This window comes from Bremia lactucae, linkage group LG2 (assembly GCF_004359215.1).
Source record: "Bremia lactucae strain SF5 linkage group LG2, whole genome shotgun sequence".
Lineage (NCBI taxonomy): Eukaryota > Oomycota > Peronosporomycetes > Peronosporales > Peronosporaceae > Bremia > Bremia lactucae.
Window position 1 is genome coordinate 3,263,781 of NC_090611.1, and position 15,137 is coordinate 3,278,917.

At 45.0% G+C, this 15,137-nt stretch overlaps 5 protein-coding genes across 5 annotated transcripts; 2 read left to right on the forward strand and 3 right to left on the reverse strand.

Annotated features, from left to right (window-relative positions):
- The first annotated feature begins 699 nt into the window (after positions 1–699).
- Positions 700–4,350, forward strand: CCR75_000994 (uncharacterized protein). Its single transcript, XM_067959099.1, has 13 exons — positions 700–826; positions 909–979; positions 1,040–1,201; positions 1,267–1,335; positions 1,400–1,489; positions 1,553–1,869; positions 1,937–2,126; positions 2,196–2,324; positions 2,399–2,787; positions 2,859–2,960; positions 3,110–3,494; positions 3,516–3,811; positions 3,889–4,350. Exons 1-11 carry the CDS (start codon positions 727–729, stop codon positions 3,465–3,467), a joined length of 1,977 nt encoding a protein of 658 aa, XP_067821668.1. The 5' UTR covers positions 700–726; the 3' UTR covers positions 3,468–3,494; positions 3,516–3,811; positions 3,889–4,350.
- Positions 3,647–4,254, reverse strand: CCR75_000995 (uncharacterized protein; the record flags this gene model as incomplete). The annotated part of the gene is made up of 2 exons (XM_067959100.1): positions 3,647–3,811; positions 3,889–4,254. 2 exons carry the CDS (start codon positions 4,252–4,254, stop codon positions 3,647–3,649), a joined length of 531 nt encoding a protein of 176 aa, XP_067821667.1.
- Positions 4,351–6,861: 2,511 nt separating the features above from the next.
- Positions 6,862–8,514, reverse strand: CCR75_000996 (uncharacterized protein; the record flags this gene model as incomplete). Its single annotated transcript, XM_067959101.1, has 2 exons — positions 6,862–7,017; positions 7,075–8,514. The coding sequence occupies 2 exons, from the start codon at positions 8,512–8,514 to the stop codon at positions 6,862–6,864; spliced, it is 1,596 nt and encodes a 531-aa protein (XP_067821675.1).
- Positions 8,515–8,749: 235 nt separating this feature from the next.
- On the forward strand, positions 8,750–9,340 carry CCR75_000997 (uncharacterized protein; the record flags this gene model as incomplete). Its single annotated transcript, XM_067959102.1, has 1 exon — positions 8,750–9,340. One exon carries the CDS (start codon positions 8,750–8,752, stop codon positions 9,338–9,340), a length of 591 nt encoding a protein of 196 aa, XP_067821669.1.
- A 101-nt stretch (positions 9,341–9,441) lies between these two features.
- On the reverse strand, positions 9,442–11,225 carry CCR75_000998 (uncharacterized protein; the record flags this gene model as incomplete). The annotated part of the gene is made up of 3 exons (XM_067959103.1): positions 9,442–10,695; positions 10,756–10,961; positions 11,021–11,225. The coding sequence occupies 3 exons, from the start codon at positions 11,223–11,225 to the stop codon at positions 9,442–9,444; spliced, it is 1,665 nt and encodes a 554-aa protein (XP_067821849.1).
- Positions 11,226–15,137: the final 3,912 nt, after the last annotated feature.

Here is a 15,137-nt window from a genome sequence, read left to right on the forward strand (position 1 = left end):
AGGCCATTATCAGATGTAATCTATCCCTGGATGTGATCTGGCAGGGGCATATTGCACAGCTATCACCTGAACTGCAGGCGATTGTGAACGAGAATCGAAATCATTTTGATGGAGAACCTGCGCCCCCTTTGCATTGAGCGTATCCCATCAAAACGACCCCAACTTTTCATCGTTTGCGCATAATAAATGAAACATCCAGCACTGAGCCTAATACACATTAATCAAGTGTGTATTACTTTAATGTGTTACACATTATTCATATGATGCACATGATTTTGATGTGCTTCGTGAATAGTGTGATACACACTATTGACGGATACCGGTGTAACTCTATAAATAAATAATGTGATATTTGTTCTCTTAGAAATAAGGTTTATCAAAAAGTGAAGTTACTGCAATTTTTTTGTAATTTACGTCAGATATATCGATTTCCGAGTGTTTTATTAAAATATGTCGCGTTCTGGTCAGCTTTTTAATTATGTATCCTTCCCTCTGTCTTTGCGGCATCTGTATAAGAATGCATGTGATTGTCATTGCGCACTTGAGCATTCTGCACGTATGCCGCACAATGGTGATTTTGAGCCCAAAAGGTATGGCCACGTCACCTCAACATTAAGATATCTGCACCTTTGGTTTCTTATTACCCTGATTCGGTGTGGTCAACACACATTTATCTCAATCTTACATACATATAGTTGGAAAAGCTCATTGCAAGCTCTGTAGCCAATGGCGACTGCCGACGTCGCGATTGCAGCGAGCTTTTCAGAGCTTGAAGCAGCACTTCAATGCGAAAACTTCTCCCGTGCTGTAGAAATTTGCAATAAGAGTGCGTTCTGTGCAGATTTTGTTCTAAACAGCGGAACGCAATGGGTGTTTCTGACTTTTGTACTCTCATTCGGCGCTCGCAGTTCGCTCCAAGCTTCCGGATGATAAGGATGCCGTTAAGGTCAAGTGTATTGCACTCATTCGTATGAGTAAGGTTGGGAATTTCTATCATCTTGTACGACAAAAGGAGAAAGCTGACTGCGTTTTTACTTAGTTCGACAAGGCCCTGGAAATCGCCGCCAAGTATGACTTCTTAGCCACGGAAAAAGCTTATTGTCTGTACCGCCTTAAACAAGACGCAGAGGCACTTCAACTCATACAAGGAGAAGATTTAGAAGCACAGACCGATGTGCAGCTACATCTAGCAGCCCAGTTGGTAAGATAACGAATTCTACTGTGTCATTCATTGGCTCTGATGCTAAATCCTGGCCTTCTTTGCAGTACTTGCGTACCCAAGATTATAAATCGAGTATCAACATTTACGAGCATTTACTTCAGCGAGCCAAGAAGGTTACATGAGAGTCCAAATGTATTGCAATTTGACGTATCTGACACCTCGATGGAATGACTTTAGGGCGATGATCTTCTTGAGCTACAGACCAACCTACTTGCAGCGTACGCAAGTGCAAATCGAAGCCAGGAGCTGATAAACCGCGAGATCTTGGTTCGTACTTATTTTTATCAGTGATATGGATCGAGTGAGTAACGTGGACCTTTTGCTCCGCAGATTGAAGACGGCTATGAAGTAGCGTTTAACAAGGCATTTGTGTATATTCAGTCGGGCGAATGGGACGCCGCAGAGGAGCTGTTACTGACTGCTGACCGTACAAAACATTTCGTATCTATTTGCCACTTGCTGTATTGCTTTAACACGTCAAATGCTCCGATAGGCTTGTGTCGTGATGCATTCGTGGCAGATGGTGCCTCGGAATCGGCCATTGACGAAGAAGTGGCAGTCATTAAAACACAATTGGCATTCGTGAAGCAGAAGCGTGGGGACCGAGACGGTGCACTCGCGGACTATCGCAGCGTGCTGAAGCTAAAGTTTGTGCGGAAGGCCTTTGTTGGCATTAAATACTGATGGATGGTTTGCTTTGTAATGGCTCTTTAGATTACACGATCGTAGCGTGGGTGCAGTGGCTTCCAATAATATCGTAGCGATTCGGAAAGAGCGTGACATGCTCGACTCAATCAAGCGGCTGAAGAACATTGATACGTCCGTGTTGTCGGAGAAGCTACTTCCCGCTCAAAGGGAGGCAATTCTTACAAATCGGGCGCTGCTGCTGTGTCTAATGAATAAGGTGCATTCTCGTCTTTACATACATCATCTTGGGATACAATATTGACATGATCTTGCATGATTCAATTAGACGGAAGAATGCCGCGAGAGTTTATCGATATTAAAGGCCCAGTTCCCGTTGTCAAAGTCAGTTGCTGATATTATTGTCTTACTGGCGATCAAAGACCAGTCACCGGCAGCCGTTGTGGCACAGCTTGAGGTTCCTCGAACTCGCTGCGTAATTACTTCAATGAGAATCTCTCTGACAAATCGTTTGCCATTCTTCTTTGCTAGAATGACACGAGCATTGGTGGTCGTCTTGGCCTCGCCCACGTCTTTTTAACTGAAGGACACGTGCTCAAGGCTGCTGAGTGCATTCGCTCTATCGAGCAATTGGCCCACTCTCCTGGCACAGTGGCCACTCTTGTTGCCCTCTACGAGCAAGGAGGCGACTCGGCATCGGCGCAAGCTGTGCTTCAAGAATCTCTGGCTTACCACAAGGCTCGTGACTACACTTCGGAGCACGCTGTCAAGATTCGGGAGGGTGACTGCTGGTATAAGATCCAGAAACAGCAGTATCGAGAAGCAGCGGCCGCCTACTTGGAGCTCCTAGAAGGAGAGACTGCGGGCGCATTGGATCGCGATTTACGCTTTCGTTTAATGGCCTCGTTGGTCATTGCATTGTAAGTTCCCGAGTCCAGTACGAAGAGTTTCAAGTGTTTTTGTTTTTTTTCACACATTTTAAAACGTGTAGATCGTTTTGTGATGCTGACGCTGCTCAAGCGCGGTGTGCGATGCTTCCTGCTATCGACGAGAGTGGCGTAGATCCAAGTGAATTAGAACAGCGAGCTCCCCGGTCAGCTCATTTTGCTGCCAAGTTTACGGATACTGGCGACAAGAAAAGCGAGTATGTATCGCAAATAGTTCCGCTTACCATTTTTGGTAGCATCAAAGGCGTTAAAGGATTCGTGGTGTCTGACTGTGCTTCTTCTTCTTCTTTCACAGGCGTAAGCGAGCCGCAAAGAGTCCAGAAGCTGTGGCTCGCAAGCGTGCAAAACGTAGGGAAGCGCATTTGGCCAAATTGCGAGCTCGTCCGGACTACAATGCATCCATTGGATTACTAAATCCGGATCCAGAGCGCTGGATTTCGCGCAAGCAGCGCTCATATGGCAAGCGTGGTCGCCGTGGCCGCAACCGCTTTGTTGGAGCTCAGGGTGCTGGCATGAGTACGGAAAAGGACGCTTTCAAACTCGATGCTGCCGCTCGTGCTGCTCGCAAGGCCGAAATAGTTAAACCTGCTGCCGTCGTCGTCTCGAGTAACTCGGGTATCCGCAATTCCAAGAAAAAGAAGAAACGCAGATAGAGGATATCGACGCGCAATAAAGTCGACGCGAGTGTTCTCAAGTGGCAGAAGCCGATAGAGGCGAATTCTGATTGTCTGCAGCTTGTTCTTTTACTGAAAAGATGTTACTATAAAGTAATTTCTTACCGAGTGATTTGATGTTTGTATGTCGCTAACCGAGTCAAAAGAAACTGCATGGCCTAAACAGTCGTAAAACTTGGCGCTTTTTCACGCAGATAAAAGAGTTTTGCACGACGCACACGCTTTTTGCCTTTGTGAATGAACGCCTCTTGCAGTACCTTGACACTCTGCAGTAGCGGTGAATGTAGAAATATCTTTTGCTCGTAGCCGTAGCCACCAATGTGCTGCGTTCAAGATGATGAATACAGTACGTTAAGAGCTATGGGAGGTTAAGTAATAAAAAAGCAGATTAAAGCCTCACGTTGCGAAGAATAAAAGAGCTGCCCGTGCCGCGGTTTCGCCGTGCGAGCACGACGCCTTTGACGCGCTGGACGCGGCTACTTGTGCGACTAAGCAGATAGTGCACTTCAACCGAGTCTCCAGGCTTGAACGTTTCAATGTGTTTACCCTTCGAGTAATTTGCCACGGCCTCCGCCTCTAATTGTTGAAGCAATGAAGCCGCGCGCTTTGTTGGGATCTTGAGCTTCGTGTGCTTGTTTTTTTCAAAAGGCGTCACTAGATCAGATGCCTTGCTTGTAGGTAGGGTTATTTGCGTACTAAGGAATAGCAATCCGCGCGACCTTGCGGCACTAGCGACAGACCCGAAGCTCTTAATGGCAGCAAGCATTGTTTCGACCTTTGTGGGACCAATCGTAACAAAACCGCGACTTACGTGGTCCACATGAAGAGCTGCAAAAAGGTACTTTTGTAAATCTTTTACCTGCAAGCAGCGTCAAATACTTTATTACTTGAAATCACTACGCAAAGGCTAAAAAAGATTTGCACATTTATATTGCACATTTATATTGCAAATCAGACATATTGTCAATCAAACTAACGAGTCTATCGTAAGATGCTTGCGCTTACTGGAATATCGGTGGTGAGTGCTCGTCATATACATGCTCAGCAAGTCAGATGATGTCGGCAAATACTATTCGTCATTTTCCCCAAAGCACGCTTTTTGGAACATTTACGTGATCACCTTAGGATCGCTGGTTTCGAAATATCGCACAAAAAATAGCCGGTGGTGCTAGTTTGCGTCTGAAATTGATATGTGCGCTCACTCACAGATACATGCGTGCGAAGAATCACTGAACATCAGTCTGCAAGTGACATTTCATTATCATCGGGTGCCTGATGTATACGGACTACTTCAACTTCTTAATATAATCAAAATCTTTGATATTTCCCTTTAGGGTGCCTAACGAAACGAAGGAACATAATTACTGAAGGTGTATTTACAAAACGAAGTGGCGATGGCATGCTCAGGGGGTTTAGCTTCCTCATTGACTGTAGTTGTAAAAATTTTTAGGGTGAGGTATTTACCAAAAAGCTGAGGTACCTACCTATACCGGCACCCTTCCCTTTATCGTCGGGCGGGTAATTAACGGCCAAAATGTCTAAATAAAATAATTTGCTTCGTGCTGAGATAGCTACACAATTCAACCGCCAATAGATACCTTGCTTAAACTCTCATTTACCTGTGAAAGAACCCAGTAAAAACATTATGTGTCCAATTTACATTAAATGCCGTACGCTGCATCCTCTTGAGCACTCAGAATTTCTGTCGAATACTAGCAAAACTAAAAATAATTGCTTAAGATTTTATAAAAACAATGACGTTGTTCATTCTACTTTATAAAGGCTACTCAAGCTCACAAAAAAAGCAGCTAACCCCACAACAGAAACGGGCTTTCGAGCGAATATCTGCAGTTTTGGCACTTAAGGTTGTAATGACAATATACTCCTTGATTCATCGATGCGCGGAGTTACACTGGATGTATATATTAAGTAAGACCTACGAGCACTTACATGATCCTGCTTTTGGGGCTTCAAGACTTTTTACGCATTTCGTTTGGCGTAAAAAAAAGGCACAAATAGCATCAGAGTATACCATCAAGCAGTATTGATCACATCGCTGCATTTCTTAAAAATATCTATACTGAACAAAAAAGCACCTTTTTGAAAATATTTTACACTCCCGAAGCAGGGCTATAAGTGATGTAGAATAAAAAAATATCGGACATGATTATTTTTAAACATTTACTATCTGTTAAAATCTAAATCTAAGATAAAGAACATTTCGTTTGCGAGCTTAAGTGTTTCTCCATGTCTCTACACTAAAGTAAAACTTCTGTCGGTTGCCATAGCCGCGGAGAAGTGAGCCTGACAGCAGACTTAAATCACGACGGGGGTGTAATTGCTATAAATACTTGCCCTCTTTCGCGCTCGTTTTTTTCTAGCTTTGGTGCCGGCGTACGTCAGGTTATTGTGTTTATGGTTTGTAATATGAGAGCTAATTTAATTTTTTTATCTTTTTTAATGTCAATTTTCTAGCAAACCTCACCAATGGGAATTACAGCGACTAATGACAAAGGTAACACGGCGGCCAAGCCGCCGGCGAAGCAGGCAAAGAAATTGCTCAAGAAATCTCGCAAAGCGCTTCACATTGCCCCAATTCATATGAAATCGCGACGAAAGGCGCGTCACGTGACTACAAATTTTCATCGTTTGACGCACGAGCTCGACCGACTCAAACAGCAAGAGCCAGAAGATGCTGATCGACTGAATCAGCGCATTAAAGACATTAACAAGCAACTAGAAAAGCTAGGTGGCCGCCAGGCCTACCAGGATGCCAGTATTCTCAACACGAGCTTTCACCGTACGTCAAAGTGGGTCTTTCAACTGCTCACGCGCTTCGAGATGCGACCAAAAGCCAAGGTGCAGCCACTGCGCGTATTGGAAGTCGGTGCGATTAATACACAACTACTTTCATGTCCATGGCTGAATGTGCGAGCTATTGATCTCAAATCACGACATGCACGTATAGAGCAGTGCGATTTCTTTAGCCTCAAGCCTGCGGGTGAATTTCAGATTGTAGTGTCTAGTATGGTACTCAACTGCGTCCCTGGAGCGGAGAAACGTGGCCACATGTTGCGACTCTATCGTCAACACTTACAAGAAGGAGGCTTGTGTTTCCTAATGCTGCCACTGCTGTGTCTACGTCATTCGCAGTTCCTGACATACACTCGTTTTATCAAGATTCTAGAGGCTGTAGGCTTTCGTGTGCGAGAGACAAAAGATTCCCCCAAAGTGACTTTCCTTTGCTTGGAGCGGTCGGAGAGCGTGGACAAAAACGCTTTTTTCCCACAAAAACGAATGATGGCTTGTAACAAACGCAACAATTTTAGCGTCGTCATTTAGATCGAATAAAATGGCTACATTTTGTGATTTTTTACGTCGTATTAGCGGCTATACTTGTCGTAAAGTGATGCAAACACTCGTCGCGCGTTTTCGCAGGGTTTACGAGTTGCCACGATATGATGCGATCTAAAAGCTCTTTCATCTGTGGACCCGGTTTTATATCACAATGCTTGGCGAGATCATTACCCTGTAATGGAACCACAACACATTAGAGACCTTTTGTCATGACGAGACTTGAACGTACATTTAGCAATGGCTTTAACTTCCAGACGTCATGTAAATCAGCATCTTGGACCTGAGAATAAAAATAATCATACCGCGTCGCCACCGACGCGCGGGCGTCGTCAAGCGATCCCTCAGCGTTCGTGATTTCTTGCACACGTGCAGCATCGCAACAAATTTTCCACTGGGCTCCAATGCGACGGATCAAAAGCCCTACCTTGACACGATCAAAAGCATCTTTTGTAGCCATAACAAAGTCATCAACTGAAGCGACGGCAATGGCTACGTCTTTCGCATTTCGATTGGGCAATTTTAAAAAATCTTGAACCACCACCAACGCAACGGATCGGCGGCGCTTATCGCGCACACAAAGTCGACGAAATGGCAGCAAAAGCGCTGCCAGTACGCGGACTAGGACGTCATGCTTTTCCTCAGCTGATAACGCGTCAGTGTCTAAATTTTCATCCGTAGCAGCGACAAGGCGATGCATTTCTTTGCCACACTTATAGCTACTATTCCACACGTTCTCTTCCAATTCCGCCAACTTGCCATCAGAATGACAAAGGGGCATTTTTTCCAGCAGAATTGAAGGCAGAAATACGCTCTCGCATAAATTTAAGTCGTGTAGCAATCGCAGGGCACGTTCAGGATGTGCTGCGCTTCCTATTAACATACTAGTTAGCTCCTTGCCGACCCGTTCGCGGCTGACCTTACGGACAAAAGCTTTCCTCACTTCTACGAGCTGAGCTGCGGCACGCAGCTCGTCGTCCAGGGTGCAATTAAATCGGGACGCAAAGCGCACAGCTCGCAGTACACGCAGTGGATCATCTAAGAATGTCACGCGGGGCTCCAGTGGCGTGCGTAGGTGTAACTTTATTAAATCGTTAATGCCTCGGCCAGTGTAGTCTTCGACTTGTTTCGTAGATAAATTGTAATAGAGACTATTGATCGTAAAGTCTCGGCGCTCAGCGTCTTGCTGGGGGGTTCCAATCGATACCGTTGGGATGCGATTGTCTTCAGACGCGTAGGCCTCCGCTCGAAGGTTGACAAAGTCCACCCAATGCATGTCGTCTCCAATTTGCATGGTCGCTGTCTCGAGGTGTTTGCTCTGCTCTGGGTTGGCTTTAATTACCCCTACCGCTCGCGCTGAACGACCTTGCGTCGTCTCATACGCATTAATAAGGTCCGCAAACGCGCGGCCAGTCATGCAGTCCAGTACAATGTCAATGTCGTCACTATCTCGACCCAACAATTTGTCGCGCACCCAGCCACCTGCAACGCGCAAGACAGCGCCGTTGGCCGCGGGCTGGGAAGCTACGTTTAGTAAAAACGCAAAGAGGTTTTCTTCAGCTTGCGTGAGATTAACACTGCATTCCAATGCATTAGGCATGGCTAGACGAGGAGCTTCAGATCGCTGCTTCTTACTAGGACTCGAGGAAGCGGCTGCCAAGCGCTTCGCCATTGTGCAAGTTTTACGGTCTGTATTAAAGAAGACTACGGTACTAGTTGCAATACTTCTTTTCAACCAATGAACGTCTAGTCATTAACAATGACGGATGAAATCGCTGCGACGGAGATTACGAGGCAAATTGCAGCTTTAAAGCCGCGTCTAGTGGGACCAAGGGGCGTTATGAGTTATTTGGTTCGTGTTGTAGATTCTTCTTCTATAACATGATGCTTTGGAATGGTAATTGACCATGTGCGATGCTGCAGGACAAGCATCAAGGCGACCAGCGGGCGGACGTGAACAAGACATTCTTGACGAGTGTTATCAGAAGGTATTAGACCTTGTTGTTGATACTTTTCGCTGGATCCGACAAAACGATCTCTTTTGCAGTGTAGACTCGCATAATCGGCGACACGAGGAAGACAAATGCTGGACTCTGCGGGAAATGGAGCAGAAGCTGCGGAAGAATACTGAGCGGCGGAGGAGAGGCCGCGATAAGAGAAGGATGGAAACTCATGGACGCAGCATAAGAAAACGCCGCTGTCGTAGTCGAAGTCGTTCGAGACATACTAGTACGAGTCGAAGCAGACGACGTAGTCGAAGTAGTGACCGTAGCATAGCTGCCCGGGAGCAGATTGAAACGAAGGACGAGGAGGAAGAACGTAGCTATTGGGCTCGGAAAAAGGCTGATCGAACCCGCGAGCTTTGGAAAAATTTATACGCTGAAGGCACCGTGTCTGTGGAAAACGGACCCGATTATAGCTCAGATGACGAAGACATTCGACCTCCAAAAGTCCGTTGCGCTATAGAAGAAAACACACACAAAAGACAAGATACATAGCCGAAAGGATACTTCAACGCCATAGAGATTATCTTGAAGGCACCTCTTACGTTTAAATCAATGAGAACAAAATAACAGCGCATTCAAGTCTACTGCATTCCCTACTTCCACGTCGATGCTGCCTGGTACGTTGCAAAGACCATAGTAAAGATGCCAATTGCGATCACAGTGTTGTTTAAGAAGCGACCTTGGTTGAGAAGCTTTGAATGAAATAGACACGGATAGATAAAAGCGAGCGGCACGGAGCAAAACCCCCCAATGAGCGCCACAAAATTATCTAACTCGTCTTTGCCGTAGTACGCAATCACAGCAGTTAGGCACACAAGAGCAAAACGAAACCCGTTCTTTTCCCAGCGCCAGTAACCTTTTCGACGAAACTCGGGAAAAAAGTACCCTTCTAGAATCTTAACGACGGGGTACAACATCAATGGGTACGTAAACACAAGCGCCAGCGAGTACGTGATTTGCACTGTCATGGTTGCTATGCTGACTTGGGCACTAGGTAGGTTCAAAGTCACAACGGATTGAGTATTCTGGCCAAACGCAGCGTACACAAGTCCTGCAAATACGGAAAAGAGCGTCACAAGAAAGAGCATTGTGAACGAAAGAATGCGTGGAAACTTGTGCTTAATGTCGTCATCCATCGCATCGTAGATCGGAAGCACTAATCCGATCCCTTCAAAGCAGTAGACAGCTGTTCCAAGAAGCATGGCCCAACTGGTTGGGTTAAAATTTTCCCACGTCGCACTATTAGGTGGCGCGTCATGGAGCGTTTCAACCGTGTACGAGATGATGTAGGCGATGCCAAAGAGGATGAGAAGATCTGCCACCAAGTTTGTGAGTGCAAAGTATTCAATGCGACGCACCCACGACAATGGTGTATAGAGCAAGATTTGAAGCAAAATCAGCGTCAATGATGACGACGCGGTCGTTCGTTCGATTCCGAATGCAGCTAAAATGACTTCGCCAATGTTTTTTTCCACAAAAATCAAGTACGAGCAGCAAAAACCCGTCTGTGAAAGCACTAGAGAAGTGTTTACCGCCACACGGCCTAGTTTTCCAAAAGCCTTTTCCCCTACTAGACCATACGATACATTCGTGCGACCTTTTCGCAACAGCAGATCGGAGCAGTCTGTGAGGCGTAGCATACAGAATCCTGATAAGGCTGCAGAGATACTCAAGGCTGCTAATGAAAAGAGCATGCCTCCATTTTGAAATCCTTTGGGTAAAAAAAGAATACCGCTTCCAATAAACGATTTGAGGATCGTAAAGACGGTCTTGCCAATAGTGGCACCACGCTGCTGCTTCTCAGGGCGCCGCTTCCATGCACGGCTGAGTAATGGCGTTACGGTCTCCTAAAGAGCACAGGAAACCATGTCAGTCTACGAATGCCATGTGAGGGTATGGCTACATACATCAATATCATCACCATCATCCGCAAGTCCAAGGTTGGCTACTATAAAATCTCCGTATGTGGATTGGAGAATACTTGGCGAAGGTTGAATTGACTCAAGAAACGAATCTTGAACGTAGGAAGGAACATTCGGGCTAATGCCTCCTAAGTTTGTGATCACGTGGTCGCGACGAAAACCGCCGGGTTGAGCAATGTCCGAAGCCTTGCCTTGATTAGTAAGAGATGTTACACGACCTCAACCTTGATGGCTTCAAATGGCAACGTACCGATGTCCTCGTGCAAGATTTCGCTTTGATCCGGCAGCGACTTTGGACGTGATGGACCATCTTGCGTGTCCTTGAGTATGGCAAAGAAAATATCGCGTGTCATGTCGGATCCTTCTTCGGTAATATCATGCACGTCTGCGGGTAGCAGCGGCTCCCCATCAGAGCCAGGTACAGGCTGGAGCTTGCTGGTAGTATTGTCTTCCATAAGATAAATCGTCAAGTAATTTTGATCATTGTTTGAATAGTGGATCAAGTTGTAACCACACGAAAATTGTTCGTTCGGGACGAAAGTAAGGATTTTTTAAAACTTTGCAGAAACGATGACTAAAAACGTGAAAAAATAAAGACGCGTATTAAACTGCTGGGTCTGCTTACGTGAACATCTTGATTCTCACAGCGAACTTACTGTGCTTGTCCTTTAGAAATGCCTTCGTAAGTCCATCAAGCCACCATGTCGTCCGTGTGCATGTACTCCAACTCGATGATCTCGCGTTCGATGTAACGGGGCACTGCGACTTGTACTGTTTCAGTACAAGTCCACTTCACACTGCTTCAGATGTGAGTGGTGCCTCTCGTTAGGTGACGTACACTGTACGTATAGAGGAAGACTTCTCTTAAGGCAAGTTAGCTTAAGAGTGTAAAATGAAAACTGTATTAATATAGTTAAGTGTCTTGTTAATCTATCTTTGTAAATGTTGTCTTAACTATAAACTAATACTAAACATGTAAATGAATTCTTATCTATCTTATCTCGTAACTCTCTTTGATTACTTCTACAGCTGATTAGTCTGCGGAATAAATAGACATAATGGTCTATACCTATTTATGGATAAGAATTCAGGAAATTACTATTTAAAGTAATTTCCTCCAAATATTATCTACCTTTTGGATAATATTAATTAACAATCTTTTATTGTTAATTTCATGTAACGATACACCCCGTTACATCACCCCTCCCTTAAACGACAATCACTCTGAATGTCATTAGGTGGAGTGGTCGCTAAATGACCACTTAATTTTTAAAATGATTTTGATTGGTCAGATCCATCATTTTAAATTCCATCGCATGAAGGAACAATTCATGCGGGGTGAGGATAGTGTTGAACCTTCGGCTGCGGTTCGTGCAGCCGCGGGTGACGCATTGTTATCTCTTGCGGTAGACGTTCCGTCTACCGTAGTGTCTTCCACTCGCACAACACTTGGTGTTGCGAGTGCACGTGGTGATTCACCACGTGAGTACGACCCCTCTTTAGAGGTCGATTATGAGTGCGAGTCGGACGAAATGGCCGACTCGGGGAGGATGGAACAGTCGCCTGATACCCGTCAGGCGGCTGATTATGAGCCTTCGAATGAGANTTGTTAATCTATCTTTGTAAATGTTGTCTTAACTATAAACTAATACTAAACATGTAAATGAATTCTTATCTATCTTATCTCGTAACTCTCTTTGATTACTTCTACAGCTGATTAGTCTGCGGAATAAATAGACATAATGGTCTATACCTATTTATGGATAAGAATTCAGGAAATTACTATTTAAAGTAATTTCCTCCAAATATTATCTATCTTTTAGATAATATTAATTAACAACCTTTTAGTGTTAATTTCATGTAACGATACAACCCGTTACATTCGACCTTTTCACGTAAGAAGTGAAAATTGATATCGATGTAGATGGGGTTTTGCGCCAGTGCGACACATCTTTGGTATCTTGACAGATCGATGTGGCTCCATTTTTGAGAAAACTTCACGTTCTTCAGCAGCAATCGGAGCCAGACTAGTTCTTGAGCTGCGTTGTAGAGACTCACTCTGCGCTCAAGTCGCTGCTGTTGGCTGCCGCTTCGACTTCCACGGTATAACATTGCCATTTAGGAAGAAGATGTATCCCGTTGTAAAGCGTCGCGTATCCAAATCGCCAGCCCAATTGACATCGGCAAAAGTTTTGAGCTCTCCCTTGCTCGCACCGTCAAATACGATCCCAGTGTCTTGGGCTGTCTTCAAATATTGAGGATCCTCTTTGCTGCAATCCAGTGTGTCTTCTCATATTGTAGAAGAGATACTTTGCTCCTTAAGTCAGAGGAAGACTTATAGACTCACAGAGTCACTTAGTTCTATAGAACTAATAAGTTCAACAACTGAGTGAGTTGAACAGGCTCGTTGAGCTTAACAAATCCTAGTTGAAGGGATTCAGGGTTCGTAGAACAAAGTGGCAGCTAGTTCCAGATAGTATATACCTTAAAAAGTTTCTTTCTCTCGTAGATCAATGCGCAAGCTACAGGGGAAGGCACTAGACGCTGTAATATCAAGAGGGGAACTGAACTTTATTTACTATTTAAATCTAAAATCTCACCTTAGCCAAATTAGAATATATTTCTGTCGCCAGATATAAACCTGGCGGCTACCATATATGTCAACCCATAATAAATGGGATCTTAGTGATTAATTATTTTAAATAGAACAAAAGGGTATTTATCATATAGAAAATGTCCCACAACAACGGTTTACCAGCCGATGTGTACCCTATTCCATCAGACTATTGACACCGAGTGACAAAATTCGCTTCAACTTCTCTCTAAGGTTGGAATATAAGCAGTTAATTGTTCGGTTGTGTTCTGCATTTCTTTGTCTGATGATGGCTAAGCGTGGTTCCAGACTCTACCTCCTTCTTAACGACGAGATGATGATCGACTATGAAATTCACACTTTATCGAAGGATGAGGAAAAGGAGCACGGTTGCTACACGCCTCCTGGTGTGGACGAATCTTGTCGGGCCCCAAATGAGTTCCAGAACGTGATGTCCCAGATGTTTTAGCTGCATTGCGTAGGGCACCGGACCCTGAGTTTAACATTAGCAGGTAGAGGCATTTAAAGCGTTACTTAACGCAAACTCCACTACCGGGAGCAGTGTGCTGTTACGCTGTGGTGTTTCAGCACACACACTGCGCAGAACGTCTTCGCAATGACGCGATTGGCACGTTCAGTCTGACCATCGTTCTGCTGATGGTCCGCAGTGGACATGTCGAATCTGGTGCCAAGCACCCGAAAATCGATTTCCAGAATTTATCCGTGAAACGGGAGTCTCGATCAGAGACGATTTCCACAGGCAAACCGTGTTGGCGAAACACGCGATCTATTAATAGCCTTGCTGTACCTTCATCATCAGTAGTATCCAGCGTAGCTCCTAATTGTGCCGTTTCGCTCATCGGTCAACAAAGATCACGATGCCGGTGCTACCGGCCTGATGTTTCGGTAGGCCGTAACAAAACCCATACTCCCAACGCCCTATGGATACGGCCGACTGACCAGTATCGCAGCAGCATGAGCAAAAAGGTTTTAACCCGTTGGCAAGTTTCACATGTGCGAACGCATGTGTTTACCCATTTTTAAAGCTTGGGCCATATAAATGTGGCTTGCGGAGCCATAGGGTTTTTCACTACCGAGATGACCACTGAGAACAGTCATAGAGAATTCGATACTTTGGATCCTCATCATGAAGAACGACGATGCGCGGAATATCTGCAGCATCCGTGCAATAACGTAAGAGGCCGTTGATAGAAAATCGATATAAGCTCGCAAGCAAACGTGCCGACAATTTAATGTCCGACCCAGAGCTCTTAAGAGCTCGTAGTAGAGCTACACACTGGTGAACCTTGACGTAAGCCGAACGGATTAATTCAGTAATAGGTGACGTTATAGTCTTTAAATGAGAGAGCTCATAAGACGGTCTGCGTCATAACGCATCAGCCAAAGCATTCTGCTTGTCAGGCTTATATTTCATTTCGGCGAGAAATGAAAGCCATCTAGCCATTCTCTTAGAGAGATGGGGCGACTTGGTCGCACGCGTGATCTGTATATATCACAAACGTCTTAGAGCCTAGCAGATGAACTCTAAATTTGACTAGAGCATACTTCATTGTGAGTAACTCTTTGTCATGTACTGGGTAATTCTTTTTTTGCAGCTTTAAGCTGTCTAGACTCGAACGCAGTTACACATTCTCGCCCATCAGTATCTGTTTGTAATAGAGCATTGCCGATGGCAAAATCCGGTGCGTCACAGACAACACTGAAAGGCCAATTTAACTTTGGCAGAGCCAAAATCGGGCATGGATAGACTACT